This window comes from Gallus gallus, chromosome 10 (genome assembly GCF_016699485.2).
Source record: "Gallus gallus isolate bGalGal1 chromosome 10, bGalGal1.mat.broiler.GRCg7b, whole genome shotgun sequence".
In the NCBI taxonomy this organism is placed as follows: Eukaryota; Metazoa; Chordata; class Aves; order Galliformes; family Phasianidae; genus Gallus; species Gallus gallus.
In genome coordinates this window covers 7,356,215-7,376,705 of record NC_052541.1, presented here as the reverse complement: position 1 = coordinate 7,376,705, position 20,491 = coordinate 7,356,215, and the positions used below count along the sequence as shown (strand labels likewise).

General features: G+C 34.4%; 1 protein-coding gene across 8 annotated transcripts in view; it reads left to right on the top strand.

The window, feature by feature from the left end:
- CGNL1 (cingulin like 1) overlaps positions 1-20,491 on the top strand; it is a 54,807-nt gene that overhangs the window by 14,570 nt on the left and 19,746 nt on the right. For all 8 annotated transcript variants that reach the window (XM_040706841.2, XM_015278900.4, XM_040706839.2 and 5 more), the window contains exons 3-8: positions 234-328; positions 1,302-1,395; positions 2,357-2,458; positions 3,383-3,531; positions 4,059-4,194; positions 5,059-5,271. In XM_040706841.2, the coding sequence (XP_040562775.1) occupies positions 234-328; positions 1,302-1,395; positions 2,357-2,458; positions 3,383-3,531; positions 4,059-4,194; positions 5,059-5,271 (789 nt within the window). The remainder of the gene's footprint in view (positions 1-233; positions 329-1,301; positions 1,396-2,356; positions 2,459-3,382; positions 3,532-4,058; positions 4,195-5,058; positions 5,272-20,491) is intronic.

The window sequence follows — 20,491 nt, the reverse complement described above, 5'->3', positions numbered from 1 at the left end:
CTGTGAAAACAGAATGCTGAAATCTGTGCGGCTCTAGACAAAATGGTGCTTTTTCTTTTGGTGCAGTGTAAGCTTCTTCTTTCAGTAACCCAAACTCCAGTGAATCTTAGTGAAACTGAGGTCCACAGAACGTAAATTTCTTCAGAATAGAATATAATGGATAATTTAAATTGTAAGGGTACTATGTACAACACTCTTAGGATTATACTTTTTTTGACGTTTTATCCTTTCAGGCAACACCTGATCTCTTAAAAGGCCAGCAAGACGTTGCACATCAAACAAATGAAGAGACTGCTAAACAAATACTTTACAATTACCTTAAAGAAGGGTTAGTAAACATAATTAACTTTTAGAGGGGAGGTTGTGTTTTCTCAATGTTTATTTTCACTTGCATTTAAAATATGAAGCTGTAAAATCAAAGCTGTTACTAAATTAAATGACTCTTTTGTAGTGTTATGTCTTTGCTGTGTCCAGTAAGGCACTCTAGGATTTCGAAATACCCAGCTAATCAGGACTTAATTAAGGTATTGTTCAGAATGTGATTAAAAGTGCTAGAAATCTGTAAATCAGAATTATGTTTTTTTTTTTTAATTTTAAATAATTTTGGAGTTAAACTTAATGTGATATTGCAGTCCATGAAGAATTTAAATAACAGTTCCTAGGAGTTTAAGCTTACTGCTTGTGGTTTGTTTGTTTGTTTTTTAACAAACAAAAAAAACACATTATGTTTTAAGGTTTGACAGAATTTTTCTTGTTTCTGTGTGTGGAATAAATTCTCCAACTGGAACTTCTTTTTACATTGCATTTTCTAATGACAACTTATTAAAAAGGGAGGAAGGAAGGATGAATAAATTAAAATACACATTATGCGCTCATATTTCTTAGCATTTCTGAAGCTTCTCAGATCCAATGTAGCTGATGTAGCTCTGGCAGCTGTTTAAGAGATATTTAAAGGTGCGGTAGTCAGGACTTGAGAAACCTGTTAGTAATTATTTTTAATTTTGGTATATTTGTTGAGTAATTTTGAATACCTTTCTTTCCATAGTCGTAGTCTTGTAGAAGAGAGCTGCAATTAAAGAGTTCAGTGATGATTTTTCAGAAAACATTTGGAATTGAAATTTTTAACAACCTTCCTTCAGAGGATTTAATGCAGTCATCATTGAGATAATTTCTGACTTGTTCGTAGTAGATTTTTTTTTTTATAGTGGTGATTTTTTAATAGTTTGGACACTTTTAATTTGTTTTGATGCTAACATAATAGTGCCTTTGATCATACCATTGCTTTCTTCTCTGTATTTTAGAAGCGCTGATAATGATGATGCAACAAAGAGGAAAGTCAACTTGGTTTTTGAGAAAATTCAGACTTTAAAGTCCAGAGCTGCTGGAAAAACACAGGTGAATTTTATTTTATTTTCAGCCAGTGCTTTAAAGGCTTGTCAGTGAGAGCATTGTTACTTGTAGTTTTCCAGTGATACAGCATAATGTTAATCATGCACTGAAGTGCCTTGTGGGATTTTTGTTAACAGTTAAAAAAGACTGTAAAAGTCTGCTATGAGGACTGTTTCAGTGTTTACTTAACAGAAGAAGGAAATGCAAACAGTAAATCTCATGGGCATCAAAAGTTAGTTGTACTGAAGAAAATGCTGGCATACATAGATTTTAAAAGTAATGTTGGAACATCTTCTGATTAAAATGATGTAAATTGGTAGCTAAGTGGAGATAGTATTTTAATACGCAATTCAGAGAAAACAGTAATCTAGGATATTGTTTTAAAGTCATATTACCTGAATGTCATTGACAGTCTGCTTCTTAAAAAGTTTTTGTTTCTGAGGAGTTCTGTTTCTTCAGTTTTAAAGCAAGGTGAAGAAACGTCCCATTGTTGCAAAGACAGTACAAGAAAGACTAAATGTTTAGTTTCGGTGAATGTTTTATCCTGGTCTATAATTAGTCAAAATGAAAATATAAAACATATTTTTAGAAGTCCCTAGAAAATGAACTTGAAAATATGTTTTAACATACGTGTATGAATTGCTTTGATGTCAGTGTAATTGGAGGTATCTCAGTAAAATTTGTCCCAAAGTATTAGTGATTTAATTCAGATGTTGCCTAACTTGAATTTTCTTTTTTAGGTTTGTAATGTTTTCTGTACTATTGGCAGCATGCCTTACTTAGCAATTACTAAGAAGCTTTATGAAAATCAAATCCCGTTCCTTTGAAAGTATTAGCTTGTATGAAAAATCTCAGCTGATCTCAGGCAGTTGGTGCTACGCTTTATTGGTACTGCTTGTAGTTTCACTTTAGATCTAAAAACGAAACTGTCAAAGAACATCTATATGTAATCTGTATGTAATTGTAGGTCTCTGATACTTCAGCTGAAGTGAAAGCGTTGGTGGAGCAAAAAACTGAACTTGAAAGGAAAGTGGAAGAATTGCAGAAAAAACTGGATCTAGAAATCACGGTACTGTATTGTTTTGTTATAAAGCTTTTGAATATTTCAAGTATACCTTTCTAAGAAAGTGACAACTAATCAGCTGAAGGTTGTGCAGAAGGAAAGGCATCTTTTGATTAATTTTTCAGTGCATATTCTGTTTCAGACTTAAGTATTAGAAATGTTTTGAAAACTGTCGGTGCTTATATAATCATAGTTTCATAGGGTTCATTGCATTTCATATGTTCTAAACTGTTGTGTATGGAAGCTAGTATGTTTATGATAAAAGAACATTAACACTCCTCTGTGAGTGGACGAAATGTGTGTAGATATATCAGATAGTTGGAACTGTTTTGCTTCATATTCTTTTCCATCTAAATGTACCTATGCATTTTAGAAGACTTTTTTAAAATACAGTTCCTTGTAACAGCTATCCTCTTTAAGAAATCTTCCTTCTCAGTACTTGAGAATAAATTTGTAGCTGTGAATGTGAATATTAGGCAGATGTACATAAAAATTTGCTAGATATCTGTGGAGGCAGATTTTAATCTGCAGGCTGCTGTGAGACATTTATGGAATGGGAGACAAACTGTATTACTCAGGTGCTATTTATTAATTGAAGCATTATTTCAGGGCTGAATCCAAAGTACTTAAGTACAGCCATGCTCTGAAGATGTGGGAAGGGCAGACTGGCTTCTTTCAGTTTGTGTTTTGAGTTGGTATGAAGAATCAATATACTTGAAAACTGATGGAGGAAACTTCACTTTTCACATATCTCCCAAAAATTGAAAAGCTGTTTTAATAAAAATTCCAAGATTTTAATACTCATAACTTAATAAATAATTCTACAAATTATAAATATCAAAGCCTTGAAATGACTCCTTTCATATAATAAAAAAAGAGTATTTATGCTTAGTCTATTATCTTGCTTAACTTTTGATGTACAAAATTTAGAATCAGCAAAATTGCAAGGAGGAGAGAGATGCTACACGAGCAAGCCTGCAAGACCTTCAGCTCCGACTTGATGAAAGTATAAGTGAAAAAGATGCCTTAAAAAAGCAACTGGAAGAAAATGAAAAGGAACTCAGGCAAAACCTAGAGGAGTGAGTTCATTCTAGAAAACATATTCATTGGAATTTATAGCTCAAATTTCTTAGATTAAAGGTACCTGTGCCTTCTGAGTTTATTAATGGAATCAGACAGTAATGTATCTTATTGCATGAAATGTTTCTACTGTTTAAAAATTGCATGTTTTCAGAATATCTTGAAGGAAAAGAAAGATTGCTGATTTATAGTCCTTTCCTTACTACAAATTGTTTTTATTATTTTGTTGTCATAATACATTATTCCAATCGTTAAAATACAGAAATACTCAGTACTTTAGTCAAGAATATTGTACCAAGTTTGAAATACAATTTAACTTTCCACTTAATTATCTATTTAAAATAGCTCTCACTTTTTCCTCTCTGATGTTTCATTTTTCTGCCTCATGTCCTGTTCCCCTGTGTGGAACATGGGAGTAAATAAGTGTACTTTTTAATTTAATTTTTATTTTTTTTACTATTTGAAAAAACAAATTAGTATTTTGATAACTAAAGAAAAATATCCCCTCTGATTTTTTTCTGATTAGGCTTTTTCAAGTGAAGATGGAGCAGGAAAAACACCAGACTGAGATCAGAGACCTTCAAGACCAGCTGTCTGAGATGCACGATGAACTGGATAATGCAAAACATACTGATGAACGGGAAAAAGAGGTTCTGATTGAGGTTAGTTGTAAAGTAATAGAAAGGGGATAAAGAAGTTGAAATAATTGCATAAAAAGTTGAAACCAAGAAACAGGAGAAGAAAAACATGCCTTAGCTTATCTGTGTAACATTCAATTCTGCTGGCCCTTAAGAAACTGAAGTATTTAGCTAGTGCCTTACCTGACAGTCAGCTGGAAGTTTGAGCAGAGTCTAGCAGAGCAGAGTCTAGCAGAGCAGAGTTGAAAACTGTCCATAGAAGATTCACTGACCACATGCTTCTTTCCCAGCAATTTGGCAAGGGGAAGTTACTTCTAGGGAGTGCACTGGGGGTGGGTGTGGGTAAAAGGGTGTAGAGGCATAGCTTTGGTAGGAAAGCAGCACCTCTGGAAGTTTAACTGTTTTTACTTCTGGAAGAACTTCCTTTATTCTTTCCAGCAGAAAAGTCAGCAAGATTTATCATTGCTTTCACTTATCTTGCAGTGTAGGAAACAAAGATTTTTGTTTTTATCTACCTGTTTGAAACTAAAGGTAAGACTGAGGGAGTTGTTAAAATGCAGCCTTATTTTGACTCCTGCTTTGTTTGCATCCTTTGTAACATGTAACACCGTCAAAATCTTTTTGTGGTTCTGTAGCATCAGATATATTCACCCCTTATAGAGAACATCAGTTACAGTTCTTATCACTCTAATCAGTTCTAATAATTTTGGTTTTCAGTACATTTTTTTTTTTTTAGCATTCTGTGGAAGTTGCAAGCAGTATGTTGGTTGTGAGAAAATTGGCCTTGGGGAGCTTATTCTTAATTTTCTTCTCTGAAACACAAACAGAACAGGCATTGGAGCCATCTGTGATACAATCGTGTTTAGTTTTGATTTTGATGTTCTTTAGGAGCTAATGCAAATGAAGCAGGATCTGCAAGAAATATTAATAGCAAAAGATCAACAAGAAGAAATTTTGAGAAAGAGAGAGCGGGAGCTTACAGCTTTAAAAGGAGCTCTAAAAGAAGAAGTGTCCAGCCATGACATGGAGATGGATAAACTCAAAGAGCAACATGATAAAGAAGTGCTAAATCTACAACAGAGCTTGGAGAAAGCAACTGAGGTGAGATATATGATTATAATTAAGCTTTACAGGGAAAAATGTATCCCTAGAAGCTTTCACATCCTAATTTTTTTTAGCAAAATAAATAGATAAGGATTTGGGCTAGGAGATCCATAGCTTCTGATACAGAGCTTTATTTCATACTTCAGCAATGTTTTGATTCTTTGTTGCAGCTAAAGTTGTGAACCCTTTCCTCAAACAGTTTTTGTCTACGTGTTTATTTTTCCTTTGTTGCAAACTTTGAGAGAGAACGGATGAGGACTTCTTGTGCTTGCTTATCTTGGGTACAATGGCATCACTGAAACCTTGAGCATACTCTGAAGAGCACCAGTGTGCCTTGCTCAGATTATAGTTTGGTTATTCTACCCGTTCTCCACAGTTTGCCACCATTCTCTGTTCCTTCTATCAGCTCCTTGTGTTGCATTCTATCCCCTTGTTACATTGTCCCACCTTGCCTGTTGAACTACTTACTAGTGGGTTTTTTTTTGTTATATTTGTTGAGCTAATCTTGTTTACTGGGTGGCCAAAAGCGTGCAAGCATGAGGAAGGCAGCAAAGAGTGGGAAACAAGAATGGAGGAGTTCTCTTTCTACATCAGCCAGGCAGTCTTCCTGAGAGGAGTAAAAACGGAAGAGTTTCCAGGTGCTTATTTTGTACTGCTTATCAAAATATGTTCTTTATGAGGTTATCATGACAAAGACAGCTGGGAATTTACTGAACTGTTTTCGGACAGGGAACAGTTCTTGTGAAATTTGGAGTATTATTTTTGCAGTGACAATTATTAAACTTTTCTGTATTCCTTTTAATTTTACGTCAAATAATTTAGAAAATTTCTAAAAGAAAATTGTGCTTGACAAATGTGTAAATCAAAATTGTATGCACAATTTTGTGCTTAGAAATGTTCATGCTAATTGGTATCTTTTCCTCCACACTTCAGTAGTGTTAAGTGAGTTGCAGTTAATCCTCCTAGTCATGACTGTAAACATGATGTAGAACTGAACTAGAATTAAGCTTGGAAGAAGTCTACAAAGCTTTGTGTGCTTTATGAGCAAAATAGGATCTCAAATGGAACACGCTGGATAAATGTTGCATTCGGATGAATTCATCTGAAGGTTATTCTTTAAAAGGATTGTTTTTAGATATGCAATTTTCTTCAAAAGTTAGAGAAATTTATTTGCACTGGTCTGTTTACAGCCTAGAACTTCTGCTTGAGATTGATCGACTGTTTAAATATCTTGTTTCTCTTTGTTTATTTAATTATGAAGACATTTGACTCATCTAAGCTGCTTGAACCAAATTCATTATTTTCCTATGAAAGGAAACTAGAACATTTAAATTAACATTTTTTCTTATACAGTAATTGTAGTGACAGCTTAACCTCAATGAACCGTCTCTCAGAGTTACTGCATGGTAATTTACTGTATTTCAATTATGGAACTGTAATTATGACTGACAAGAAATGAAAGAGGAGTCTGTTTCGCATAACAATAAGATAGTCTGGGAAATGGCTCTATGACTGGTTTGCTGTGACTTAGGTAGTTATAAATAGCTTTTTTTTCTTTTTTCTTTTTTTTTTTTTTTTAATTTGCATGGTATGGTCTGTCTGAGATGTTCAAAAGTTTAACTCATTCATGTTACTTTAAGAGCAAGTTTTGCTCTTCTTATTCTAGTTCAAGTGATGTTTCTCTTTATTTTGAGAGAAGCCTTTGTAATGCTGGAAGATTATTTAAGATTAATTAACTGGAAGATTTTAATATCCTTCAGGATTTTTGAAATCCAGGGCTACATCTGTGCCTGCTGCTAGAGATTATTTGTTTGTGTTTGATAAATTACCTATCAGGAAAATAAAACTGGTCTCTACAAGGAGTTAGATCAGTGATCTGCTTTGATCTTATGTAAGATGTTAATTTTTGGTTTTATAATCAATCTGGGATATCCCAGATTGTGTGTGTGAAAATCATGGTTTATATAATTGAAGCTGTTTGACTTTTTAAGTACTTTTTGCATTATTACAAGATGGAAAGATCTGCATTATTACAAGATGGTGAGATGCAAGAATTTCACATCAAAGATAAGTGGGAAGGGACACGTAATGAGGAAAAGTAGTATGTAAATGGTGTAACAATGTTTCTCATACAGAAAATAATTGCACTGGTGTTTTGCAGATGGGAGTAAATTGAAGTCCATATATATCAGGTTGTTAAATCTTATGCTACTTCTTTATTACTCAGATCGGTACGCTGAATAAAGTTGTTTTGTGTTAGGCCCCAAAGAAAGTATTTGCTGGGAGAAAGGAAGTCATTTTTGTTGCAGTGTTAAATCAACAGAATTTTCCAGCTACTACAGGTAGATGCACAGTTAGTCTGTGTTGTTAAAGCCTTACATGGATCTGTTTTAAATCATATTATAAACACAGACTGGGAGAATAAAAAGGGAGGATATTTGTGACGTGCTGTACTGTCTCATACGCACTGCTATGGTAGTAGTTTTGTTTGTTTGCTTTTTGATAGATTGTTATATAAAACCACAGATTCTGAGCTCTTTCTTTGCTTGAATTTTCCTAAGTAAATCATTTGTGTTATATCTTTCAGTTGTGGTGTTGAAATAACTGTGACTGGTCTTAACATTGTTGCTTGTTTATTAAAACTGAGATCCGACTACTTCCATTTAGTACAAGTTTTCCACCTCTGTAACATACTTCTGTAGGATAACATATACCTTTGATTTAGTAAGAAATTAAAAAATAGTGCCTTTCTTGTTAATGAGAGTGTTAATGCAAGTGCTAGAGAAGAAATGAGTATGAATCCTCTCCTGATTTTAAAGTAATATGAGAGTTTATATTATTTAATCTTCGCTTCCAACACAATGGGCCAGAATTGTACTATATAACCACAAGTGCACTGTCAACTAGATGAAGGACCACTGTTTCAATAAAATTTGGAAATAAATTTTGGAAGATAATACAACAGGTAGGAAGTTGCAGCGGACTGCAACCAGTTCAAGCTCCCCTGAAACTGTACCAGTCAGGGAAGCACAGTTGCAAACTACGCAGCAGAGCTGAACTTGAAAAGCAGGCTGCACAAATGATGTATTAAATGCTATAGAAAGCTGTAGCCGTCTCATTACAACAGGACTTATCTAAGCCTGACCTTGACTGATTTATTCGGGTTTGTAATACTACTGACTTCATCCACTGAGTAATAGAACAGATGCTCAAACAGCACTAGAAGTTGATTTGTTTATCAACACATTTGAAGAATGCAGTAAGGCTTGTGGTCATGTGAGCTCTGATTGACATGTATTTGGTGTGATTAAATAGAAGGAATTTTAGCAGAGCAAGTGATAGAACAGTAAGAATCTGTTCTTACCTTCTTCCCATGTTACAAACTAAATATATACTCCTTTAAAATAAATAAATACACAGAATTTTATAATTTAGAGTATCAAATATGAGAAAAGGCTTTGATTTTTTTTTTTCCTCAATCTCTATGAGGTAGTTGTGAATCTAGGTGAATCTAGCTCAGTAAAAGAAATTACAAGGTAAAGAATTTTGAGATGAAAGTGAGTAGATCTTTTCTACTTTACCCGATAATATATTTCTTTTTTAAAGCTAGTAAATTCTCCCATGTGGACCAGAAGCTTAACAAAAAATCGATTAAGTGTTGTGAATGATGTTGACATGTACTCTGTGTGCCTTTCTTGTAGAAATGGCTAGAATACATAGCTTCAATGTAAAATAGGGTAACTGCTGGGCTTTATGAACACCAAAGTGTGGTTGCCCATGTTACTGAGGATAAAGACATCTGCTCTTTGTAAGGCATTGCAGAGACTCTTCTGTATGTAAAGTGATAGATTAATGTGTACAACTGTAAAGTGATGCACATGGAAAATTATTTCAAATTTTACTTAAAAAAATAATTGGCTGTCAACTAATTTGTTCTACTCTAATGTTAAGCCTTGGGGTTACAATAAATAACTTTCTGAATATGTACGTCGTCTTGTTAGCAACAAAACAAATTGTATAATGGGAATTACTTGGACGTAAGAGTATCCTTATGCTCTCATGTACATAATCCATAGCTTATCTCTTCCCTGCACCCAGAATGTTGTGCTTAAGTCTGGTCTGCTCAACTCAAACAAGTTGCACAGCTTACAGAAGATCATCTAGGATTCACCTTACCATAACGTTGGTTTTGGTTTATATGTTGGAAACCAGTTAGTAAGTGATCTAAATTGTATGCAGAGTAAAAGGATAGTGGAGTTACTGGTTCATGTCAGTGTTTCCTCTTTCATGACCTGATTTCCCTCCTTTCCAGTCTTCTCATTCTCAGTCCTCCTTTACTAACCTTGTAGAAGCCTGGTGATTTGATCGGTTTCCATTGCGATTCTGCAAACACAGCAGAGGTTGTAGGAAAAAGAAGAGCAGTGCACAAACAGAAATGTCATAGTGGAAGAAAAGGACCCCTTAAATAGGAATCAGTACTGGAAATGTACTGTAGAAGAGTATGTGGAAAGTCTGGAAGATTTGAATTGTTTTTCTCTATTCTGTACATGGAAAGGAAGTTGTTTGGTGGTAGAATCTTGGTTTTAGCCATCTGTTAAATGGAATACTGAAGGAATTATGGAATACTAGCTTTGTTGTCAATAAGAATAAAAAACATGCCAGTAAAGCACCCTGAAGATGGATGTTTTTATACTGTATTTAGTGTCAAGAAAGCCTCTGTTCAAAATTGTCCTGTGAAATGTTCTTTGAGTCAGATTGCATCATATATAAATGTGGTAGAGCTAAAACCAGATTTATGTATAGTAGTCTTTTGATACCATTGGGAACCCAGTTCGAACTATTTCAGTCTGAGTTGAGGAGGGAAAGGGACAGAGTTGGATTCTTTATTCATTTATTTTAATAGGTTTAATTTTTTTCTTTTCTTCTTGAAAGCTGATGAGAGCCTGTGGGGTCAGGTAGTTTTTTTGTTTTGTTTTGTTTTTTAATGCCATCAAGAGAATTTTTAATCCTTATCAGCAGAAGACAGAGTATGTATATTCAGGTGGTTTGGCCTGTGAAAATACATGTTGATGTATGTGTGTGAAGTGTTGGACTGTACAAGTCTATTCAGTAGGGTACAATATAAACACTTAACTAGTTAATATTTTACTCTAGTTTTTGCAACAACTTCTGACCTTGAAAAAAAAATGCTAATGTGAGCCAGTGTGAGTGTGTTCTGATTCATAGCTAAGAGGGTAATATGACATGGGTATGGTTATTTGTTGAGAGGTTAATGCTTTCCTGGGTTTGGATATTCTAACTGCATAAATGTTAGGTTGTGCTTATATTAGGTAATCTTGTTTAATGTACTCTCTGTAAAAAGGGATTCCATTCTCAGTTTTACAATTTAGTTTTACTTTCACTACATCTTATAAATCAAAACTGAAATAGTTTTGGAAATAGCATTAGAGATATGATTCCATTTAGATTAGTGAAAATGGTCAGGCAAGAAGAAAAGACTTGTCTTTAAACTGTCACAAGTGAATTTTTAACCAGTAAATGGAATGGGTCTGATTGAAAAGGAGGCAAAAGAAGTCTGACCCACTTATAAGTTTATATGTTTGCTTACTGAATAACCTTCTGAAGTATAGTTGAGGATTCAAGTTGTTTGCAGTGTACCTCAATGGGAGAGACGCACTGAAACACACTGACCCTTTTAATATGTAACTAATGATAGCTAAATTCCAGAGGCTGAGCCGTGTGTTAAAGTAGGCTAAGCTGCCTTCTAAAGTGAATGAATAAATATATAATTAGTGCAAGGTAGAAAAGCAGTAAGTAAAGCCAGGCAGACAATTTATTTTCTTACAGATTTTGTTTAATTTTTGTAGCCATAAAGCTCCATTTTGCTTGTAAACAGGTTTCATGATCCTTTTTTAGAGGCAGAAGATTTTATTATCCAATGTTAGTATATCACTTATCCCAGGACTACTTGAAGTAATAATATCTGAAGTAAAAAAGAATTGTCTTACTGTGAAAAATGCCAAAACTACAAACAGAAGTAAAGGCCTGTTATTTGTATTCATGAGCTTTAAAAACTAGAGGACCGTACCTGGATAATACTAATTTTAGAAGCTCTCTTTAGTGAAGAGGTAGTGAGAATTACAATTAAAGGTCTGTCTCTGTGTTGATTCTTATTTGTGCTTAGATCCTTTTTCAGTATATTCATCTGTTTTCCTTGGATATAAGTTTTTGGGTACAGCTGACAGGAAAGGACAAAAGAAAGGGATTTAATGTCTCTGTTGCTGCAGCTCTTTTAGGATCAGCTGAGGGATGTGGGTAGACCTGAATTCCCGAAGTCACATAAATAAACACATAAAAACTTGTAGTTCAAGAAGCTGAATAACTCATCCAACAGCAAACTGAAAAAATGGCCTATGAGATTTTAGAGTTGTTTTTAGCAGGCAGTGTCGTCTTTGATACCTTAAGCATTTACCGCTAGGAACAAAGTGAAGTGAGCCACATGAGTTTCTTTTTCCACAATTTTTGAAAGATTTTAATGTCATTTACTTTGATTTCACAGGGATGAATATGGAAAGAATACCTAGAAGTCTGTTGATTCCACTAGAAAACTTTTATTTGTGCTCTAGCTCATTTTGAATGGAGATTTATTCTTTAGATTTGTACTTCAAGTGTGGCAATTAAAGAATGAATAATTTTACTTGGCTAAACATTATTCTGAATGAAAATATAAATGTTCTTAGAAATTATGACTGAATTATGCTTAATAAATCAAGACAAAATTTTAATAAGCTGTGAACAAGACACATAGCTTCCCCTCACTTCAATTTCTCCTGTATGGTGTAAAAGTTTCTAAAGGTTTGGCTCTGTATAGCCACTGCTGAAAGGGAATTTCACCAGCCAAAACACCAAAGTCAGCCAAAACCATTTTTGAATGATTAGTTGTACGATCACTCTCATGTTTTTGCCAGTAATGAGGGTGTGGTAGAAAAGAAGGTGTGGAGCCACAGAGCATTTTCTGCATTCCTATCAAAGACATTTTTTGCTGTACTCAGATTGCAATAGAATATTTTATGTGACTCCAGAACTGTTTCTTGACATAATAATGGGTGATGGGAAGGTTTTGATATCTTCAATACTGAGATCTACCTCTGATTTTTTTTTTTTTTTGATCTCTTCACAGCTTTCACCAAAGTTGAGAGTTGGAGAGTATATAAATACATTTGACTTACTAAGATTGTTCCAATTCCTTTGTTGCATAAATATTTATTGTAACTTTGTTTTGAGTAATTTTAATAAATTTTAATATATACGTGCCCAGAAATATAACTATATGCAAGAAGACAAAAGACTTCATTAGATTAAGTTCTTATCAGGCAAAACACTTGGAAGGAGCTGGATGGGAAGTGAGGGAACTAAATTCCTGCTGGAGTTTTCTTATGCAGTGTAACTTCCTTAGGTCTGAAGCTGAAAACTGAACATGGCATGTCTATGAACTCCAGCAACTCTGACTACGTGTGCTCAGCAGAGTAGATGTAAGCCAGGCTGAGCTTTACAAATCAGGTGTGCATACCAAATCATATAGTACACTTGTATATGCACATGCATTCTCTCATTTTCTTCTACTCTGCTATAAATTAAAAGTAGCTTTGTACTTAATAAAATATTCCAACACTGTATTTTATTAGTATTTTTCAGACTTTGGTTTGTTCCTCAACTTAAAACATGCTATTAAACACTTAGTTAGAAAAAGGAATTCTATCATTTGTTTCACAAACTTAAATTCTTTTCCATGTAGCTGCAAGTTCAGTGTGTAATTTTATTCACCAAATTAACTGTAGGAGAGTAGAAAGAAGAGAGGTTACTGTCAGAAGAATCATGAGTGTCCTTGTTCCATTTGAGGTGCCTGGATTAAAATAATGTTAAACATTATGTATTTCTCAACATGTTTAAGGTACAATTTTTGTTTACTTCAGTTGGAACTGTGTGCTTATGTCTTCAGAGATCAAATAGTAGTGATTCAAATCAAGCACTAAGAAAATTAAGGGACATGCAGTTATTGAGGCCATCTGGGGAAGCCTGGGTAAGGAAACTTGCCTCAGGAACTCATTGACAGAGATGAGAGTAGCATTCAGATTTTCTAGGGCTACTCCTAAATTCAAGCACTTTAGCTGTGAAACCTTTCTCTTAACTGCCTCATTAATTTCTGCAGCACACCTTTATTTCAGCAGCAACATCCAGCTTCATTGTAAGCCCGTGACTTTTTAATAAATATTGCCTGCTTTTTACAGTAAACGAGCCAGTGATCCTGTGGAGGATGCTACTGAATGGCATGATGTAGGTGAATGTGCTTATAATATTACATGCAAACAAGTATGAAACTTCAAGGTGGTGTAATTGATGACATGGAGTCCTCTGCTGCTTAAGCTCCCAGAAGTGAATAATGCTTTGTAGTTCTCTGTTTGGATCAACGCTGCTGAAGACAAGATGTTCCCCAAGAGTTTTAGAGACACTTGTTGCTAACAGGGTAGAGATGAACAACTGGAAGTTTGGATTTAGTTTTAGGTGTTAGAGAAAACAGAGCTTTAGTAAGTATATATTTATTATTTCTACTCTTCCACTTTCAGTGCATCTTTCTTCTAGTCTTGTGGCTTTCTGATTCTTTTTTCATTCCCATTAAGATTTTGGTTCCAGTCATTTTGCTGTGGAATCCATGGGCTTATTTACGTGTATTTGTCAAATTTTTACCAATTTATATATATTTGACATTTATACGTCTGATTTGTTTTATTTATTTATTCGGGTTAAAATTAAACTCTGAGCTGTTTAGTGGAGCTTCTAATATGCTGTGTGACTGAAAGAAAACTATGACTTAATTCAGTTTAGTTTCAGAAAATTTTAGAAACTGGATTAAGCAAATTAGAACTTAGGCCATACTAGCAGCAGTATGAAGAGGTATTACACTGATCAAGATATCTGCGTTAGAAGTAGCATACAAAAGTTCACCAATATATCCTACGTCATTTACTAGGGGGTGAAGTCAGTTTTAACCACAAAAGGTTGTATAATGATTTGTCTGTACAAAACATGTGAGTTGTGCATCCTGTGGAAACAGCACAAAAGCATGTAACTTGCATTTCTAGTTTTCAGAATCCTTAACCTTGTGTGTGAAGTAGTTCTCTAAACTTTTGTTTTTATTATATATGTAATGTCTGTTCAATGAGGCAGATTCTGCAGGACAAAATGGAAAGTGCTGGCACGGAAATAATTGAGAAGTTTAAGAACATGTACTCACAAATGTAGTCTTTTCTATTAAGAAAGAGCTTTATCTCAGTTGCGCATGTGGTTTTAAGAGACATACCATAGCGAAACAATTCAGCAGTGATTGTAGTTCCTGCATTGCCACAGTAGTTTATCAATTTGGAAATGTGCGAGATTTTGTCTTCATAATGTATATGTAAGAATCTCTCATCCACCTGTGTCTTTATTTTGGCAGAGAAGTTTTTCTTCTTTTTATTTCCATTTCTGAAGTGGTTGCTCAGAGTCAGCGCTTGCCTCCTAAACTGAATGACTAATCCTCTAGGCTTCAGTATTAAAATGTATAAGGTTATACATTTTTCATTTGCTTATGTTGACCACTGTAGATACTTTTTCTTTATGTATGATATTTTTTCTTGTCAGAAACTGTTTTTTTTTTCTTTTAGAATTTGATAACTTGTTTTATGTGTGGTGCTTTGAGTTTATGGCACTAAAATACTGCTGTTTTCTGAAAGCTACACGCAGTTATTCAGAATGACAAACTTAATTGCTCCATATTTAATAAGATGCAGCTGTAATGTATAGACTCTGTAACTGTGGCCTTTCAGTAATGGTATTTAGTTTCTTTTAAACAGTACTTTGCCTTAGGACTTTGTTAAAATCTTATTAGCTACCTTAAGTCCTACAGGAATGCTCAGTGGCTGATACTGGGATTGAACTTTTTAGAGATTTATGATAACAGTTTTTCATGTGTGTGTGTTCAGTGTGTGTATGTACTATGTAATAGGACCACTGCTGGGCTAGTGAATCAAATTCTGCATGCATGGTATTGTGATTGTGTCACAAAGCAGAAGCTGTTTTATTTGTGGGGGAATGGAACAAAAGCATCTTTAACACTATTGCAAAAAAAAATTGTATAGAATGGTCAGATTGAGCAGATTGCTAGCAGATTCTGTCATACAGTAAGGCACGTGTTCATATCTGTTTTGTTAAGCTGTTTTTACTAAACTTGTGCTACACTTGTGTTGGAGGTTATCAAGTTAAGTGTAGCTCTGCAAATGCCTTTGCTTCATTTTAATTTAGTTAGTGTCTACACAAAATGTGACAGTTTCTTCAATGAATTTGATTACACTTTCAATTAAATTGATGCAACTGTGTAACACCAGCGTTATAGAAGTACTTTGCTATAAAGAAAGGAAATAAATTAGTCTAATATATGAGCTTTGGATTTTTTTTCATTAGCAGATTTAGTACGTAGTACTGTATTCTACTCATACCTCATTGTTTTTCCCCTTTCTAGATGAGGCTTATGACTTACATTCACTGTTGTGTCATAATTGATAAAAGAAACAAATGAGCACTTAATCTCTCTTAAGGAGCTGAGCGCCTATATCCATGATAACACAAATGTGGTGTATCTTCAAGCAGTTACAGAGATCTTTGCATTGTAGTACATCATTACAACTATGTCTGCTTTTTTTCCAGACAGACTTTTTAGTTTTTCTCACAAATTTTCAACCCATTTCCAACTTCTTTTACCTACCACCAGTAGCTGAAGTCTGATGATGAGGCTTGTTCATTCTTAAGTCATGAATTTAAACATGATAAAACTACAGTTTAAGAAAGCATAATATAACAGAAAAGTATAATAAAATATATTAAAAATAAAAAATGAGAAAGTATGAGTATAAGACTTGCATGAAAGGGGTGTTAAGATGAAAGTGTTATTCTTTCAGAGATAGAACACATGGGAATCTGATTACAAAACAGACTAACTGTAGAAGGTACTCAATGCTCTGAAAAACAGAGCAAGAATACACAGATTGGAAGGAAGGATGAAGAATGTACAGTCAAACAGAAGGAAAATCTTGTAGAGTTTTTATCTTACCTTGACATAATTCTAATAGTAAGAAGTTGTTTTATTAAAACATAATGCAAAAATTACAAAATGGGAATAAGAAGAAATAAGCATATTTTATATATATAATAGGGAGTAAACTATATTCTTGGAATTGAGAAATGACAATTTTAATATCCACAGAATCCCCTTCAACACTTTAATGCCCCCACTCCCCTCTTTTTTTTTTTTTTTTTTTGGTATGGCAAATATGCCTGAATATACTGTATTTCATTCCAGCTTTTGTCATTGGGAATCTTGTTTAACCAGTTTTATCTGCTTTGTGCTCTGTGCCTGTTTACATAATCTTGTTTCAGCTCTCTGAAGAGGGTTATCCACAGTTCAGTGAATTAAAGATCACGTTATATTAACAACACATTTGTTAATGTTTCATATTTAACTTAAATGAGTACTTTCTGAACTTTACCCAGTTCTGTTACTTTGAGCTTAGCTTCTATAACCTTAGTCAAAATAATTGCTAGAGCTTTACTGGCATCCCCACATATTAAATGTAACCATGTAAAGTCTTTATGCATGGGTACCAACAGCAGTCGTTAATTGATGTAGTGTAATTAATTTTTATGGATCTTATATTAAGGACTGTTACAAGTAAATCATGTATGGGCTAAATAGTATGCATCTACAGCTTAATCTGTATGTGTGGTTCTCTGTCTCTTTGATTTCTGATCTGTACTTGCTAAACTCAGTGTTCTGTTAGTCCTTTTGCTTTCATCTCCTTTGCCATAACTCACTCTGTCTCAATACCTTTACAAGCAGTTTTCAAATCCTTTTTTTGAGTGGGTGAGTCGGTGACCTGTGTCATAGGACACAGTGATCTCTGATACAGTGATGTCCATGTATGTTTTAATAATTGCTAGCCTTAACATTTTGTAATTGTTAATTATATGGGCAGAGAATTGTCTTCGTCACCTTCCCCTGTGGTGGTGTCCCGAGATGGTCTGTCAAAACTGCACTGCAGTGCTCATTTCCTTTGCATATCTGTTCTCGTGATACTCTGATCACAGTCTTTTTATGATGTCTTTATCTGTCTTCTCAAGAGAAGGCCTGGAGATGACATACACGGTCTGGAGTGTGTAGGGTAAGGCTAACTGAAGAAAAGGAGAAGGGAAGAGATGCAGAATTTTTTGGTAACTGAACTTTCTGTGATAATATGCTGCAGGACATGGCATGTATTGCCAAATGCTGTTTATAATTCAGAAGCTTAATTTGTACTTGTGCTTTGGAAGAGCTCTGCATGCAATTCTCATTATATTGGAAATAAATTAAGACAGGCATTTTTTCCTATCTAAACTCAGCCATGTAATTTTAGTCCTTCCGAGAAGTGATATACTGCATGTTCATTGTCTACTCAAAGAACATCTAAATTCTAAATATGTATTTTGACTTTGTTAAATTTCACTATCAAATTGAAGATACTCATATGGCTTTTTGTTGTTGTTGTTTTCTGTTTGTTTTTGTTATTTGTTTTTGTTTTTATCCTGAATTATACCTTGAAGGTGGTCTTTCATGCCTTATGTGTACAATGATGTAAGGTAAACCGATAGGATAGATGCTCTCAAGTTGCTTTTCAAGATTATCTAAGACTAGTTGAAAAGATATTGAAAAATAGTTTGCCATGAAACTTGAATTTAGAAGGCAATTTCTCTGTCTCTGCTCAGAAGTTACGTTAGGAAAATGTCCACTGTTCAACTGCGATACTAGAAGGCTCCCCACATATGCTGAGAGTTTTTCTGCCATTTTGAAGAAATGTGTGTGTATTTATTTACTTATTGTTGATATCATTCCAGACATATTATAAATACAATATAATTTTGTACTGTACTTGTCTGAGAATTTTTTTGAAAATAATTCCTGTGGAAGTGTAAGCATTGTAGTGCCAAGGTCATTAGAGACCTTAGGGATCTGATTAAGTGCTGGTTGTGCAAGTAGATGAAAACGTGGGAGATTTTTGTACATAGCCAAATTGCTTCCAGGATTTTAAACGAGGCCGATAGGTTTTATTTGCAACTTATTTTTAATATTATTTCATCTTTTATATGTATTCACCTTGTGCCTTGCTAATTTAATGAAATACATTGTGAGAATGGAGAAATAATACCAGTTCAGTTAAATTTTAGTGGGCATCTTAAGATGCTTACAGCAAAAGACAGTTGGGAGCAGATCTCTAGATATTACAGTTTCATTGTGGGCTGAAGCTAATTTCGAACCTTTTACTTTACAAATAAATGAATAAAAATATACATATTTGAGGAGGTTGTTTGTAGACCAAAAGATGGTTGGTGAGGTATGAAATCTTCAGGTACAGCATGGGTCTGCTGTAGTCCTCTCCTACTGCACAGCCCTGTGTAGGCGTTTGGATGAAAAAGAACAGACAAATCAACATTGCTTTCCCTGAACTCCCCAGCATGCCTCAGCTGCTTTCACTCAGCTCCAGAAAGAAGAAATCAGACAAAAAGGAGCCACTGGTAGAGAGCTTGCTAATTACTAAAACTTTGTTGTATGCAAACAGCAAAAATTAAAGGAATATATAAATACTATTGAAAAGTATGTGAGAACTTAAGGCATCAACAGAGATTTATTTCAAGCTTTTTAAGCTTGTTGTGTACGTAGAAGAACAAATTTTTTTTTCAGTATTTTTTGAAAGACCGGGACTTGTCAGCCTTTTTATAATAAGTTCATTGACCGTGTAGACGGTCTGAGTGTTTTCTGAGTTACTGCTTTATCAAAGTAATTTGCATGTTCTTAAAGCTGTTGCTCACTAGAAAACAGTCTAGTGAAGGCACGCTTGGTAAACATTCTTTTACATAACTCTACTTATCTATTTGGGGTAGGGGAAGTAATGAGGAATGAGGAAATAGAATTAAAAAATAACTGGAGAGAGAATTTCATTTTTTTCGTAAAATGTAGCGAAATAGCTTCCTGCCAAACTACTCTGAAGGATATGTTTTCATTTACATAAACATGATTCCACATGCAAAAATACTGTGCCTCAGTAATTAATGTGCAATTACCTGTTGACACCAGATAACATAGAAACCAAAGATGCAAATGGATTCAGAAAAGATTAGGGAAATTACTGGGTGATGCATGGAGGGAAAAATAATAAGATCTAGGAGGTAGTGAATGGTGGAGAAAGGCTTGCTTTATAGTTCGTCTGTTGTTTTCTTTTTTTTTTCTTTTTCTTTCTTTTTTTTTTTTCCTACAAATATCTGCTTTGGCTGCTGCTGGAGAGAACACTTGTCTAGGTTGAGTCATAGGCCTGTACATGAGAACTGGATCTTTGTACAGAGTATTGCTTTGTATCAGACCCTGAACACTCAGGAGCAAGAACCACAAATTACATCTCAGATGATTTGGGCTTTTTTTTTTTTTTTTTTTTTTTTTTTGAGGGGACTGTGACTTACAAATCAATGAGGACCAGAAATTAAACACATCAAGCACTCCACATCTGTGTAGTAGCGTAACAGTATAGACACATACTTCCTCTCCTGGTTTCCTCAATAGTAACAAAGAAAATGCATGACCTTTTAAATGGTAGTGTGTGTTTTAGGGGAAGGTAAGTGGTGAAACTAAGGTGATAATTATCTCTGAGAAGTTGCATGCTGCAGCCAGTTGCCATGCCAAAAACTCTGTAACCACATGATAAACTGTGATGAATAGTTCATTGTAGTTGTCTTTGTGCTGTTTATTGATTTGTTTCTAGAAAAAATCCAAAAATTGTATCTTTTTGAAAACAAGCTGAACTCAGATAAAGCTGCACCAACACCACTGTAAGGCATTTGTAGTCTGCTGTTTGCTCCTGCCTGCTCACTGTGTACCCTGCTATGCTGGTGTCGACTGTTGTGGAACCATGTTTTTAAATAGACTGGGACATTTCTTCCTGGAACACTTCTACCTGCTACTGTGCCCCATCTATTTTAGTCAAGATCATGTACATATGATGTATAATATGGGATATTTTATGCATAATGCGTATATATGTAATATGAATTCTTAAAGTTATTTTTGTTGCCTAAGCTGATGCACTCTGCAGCTCCATAAATA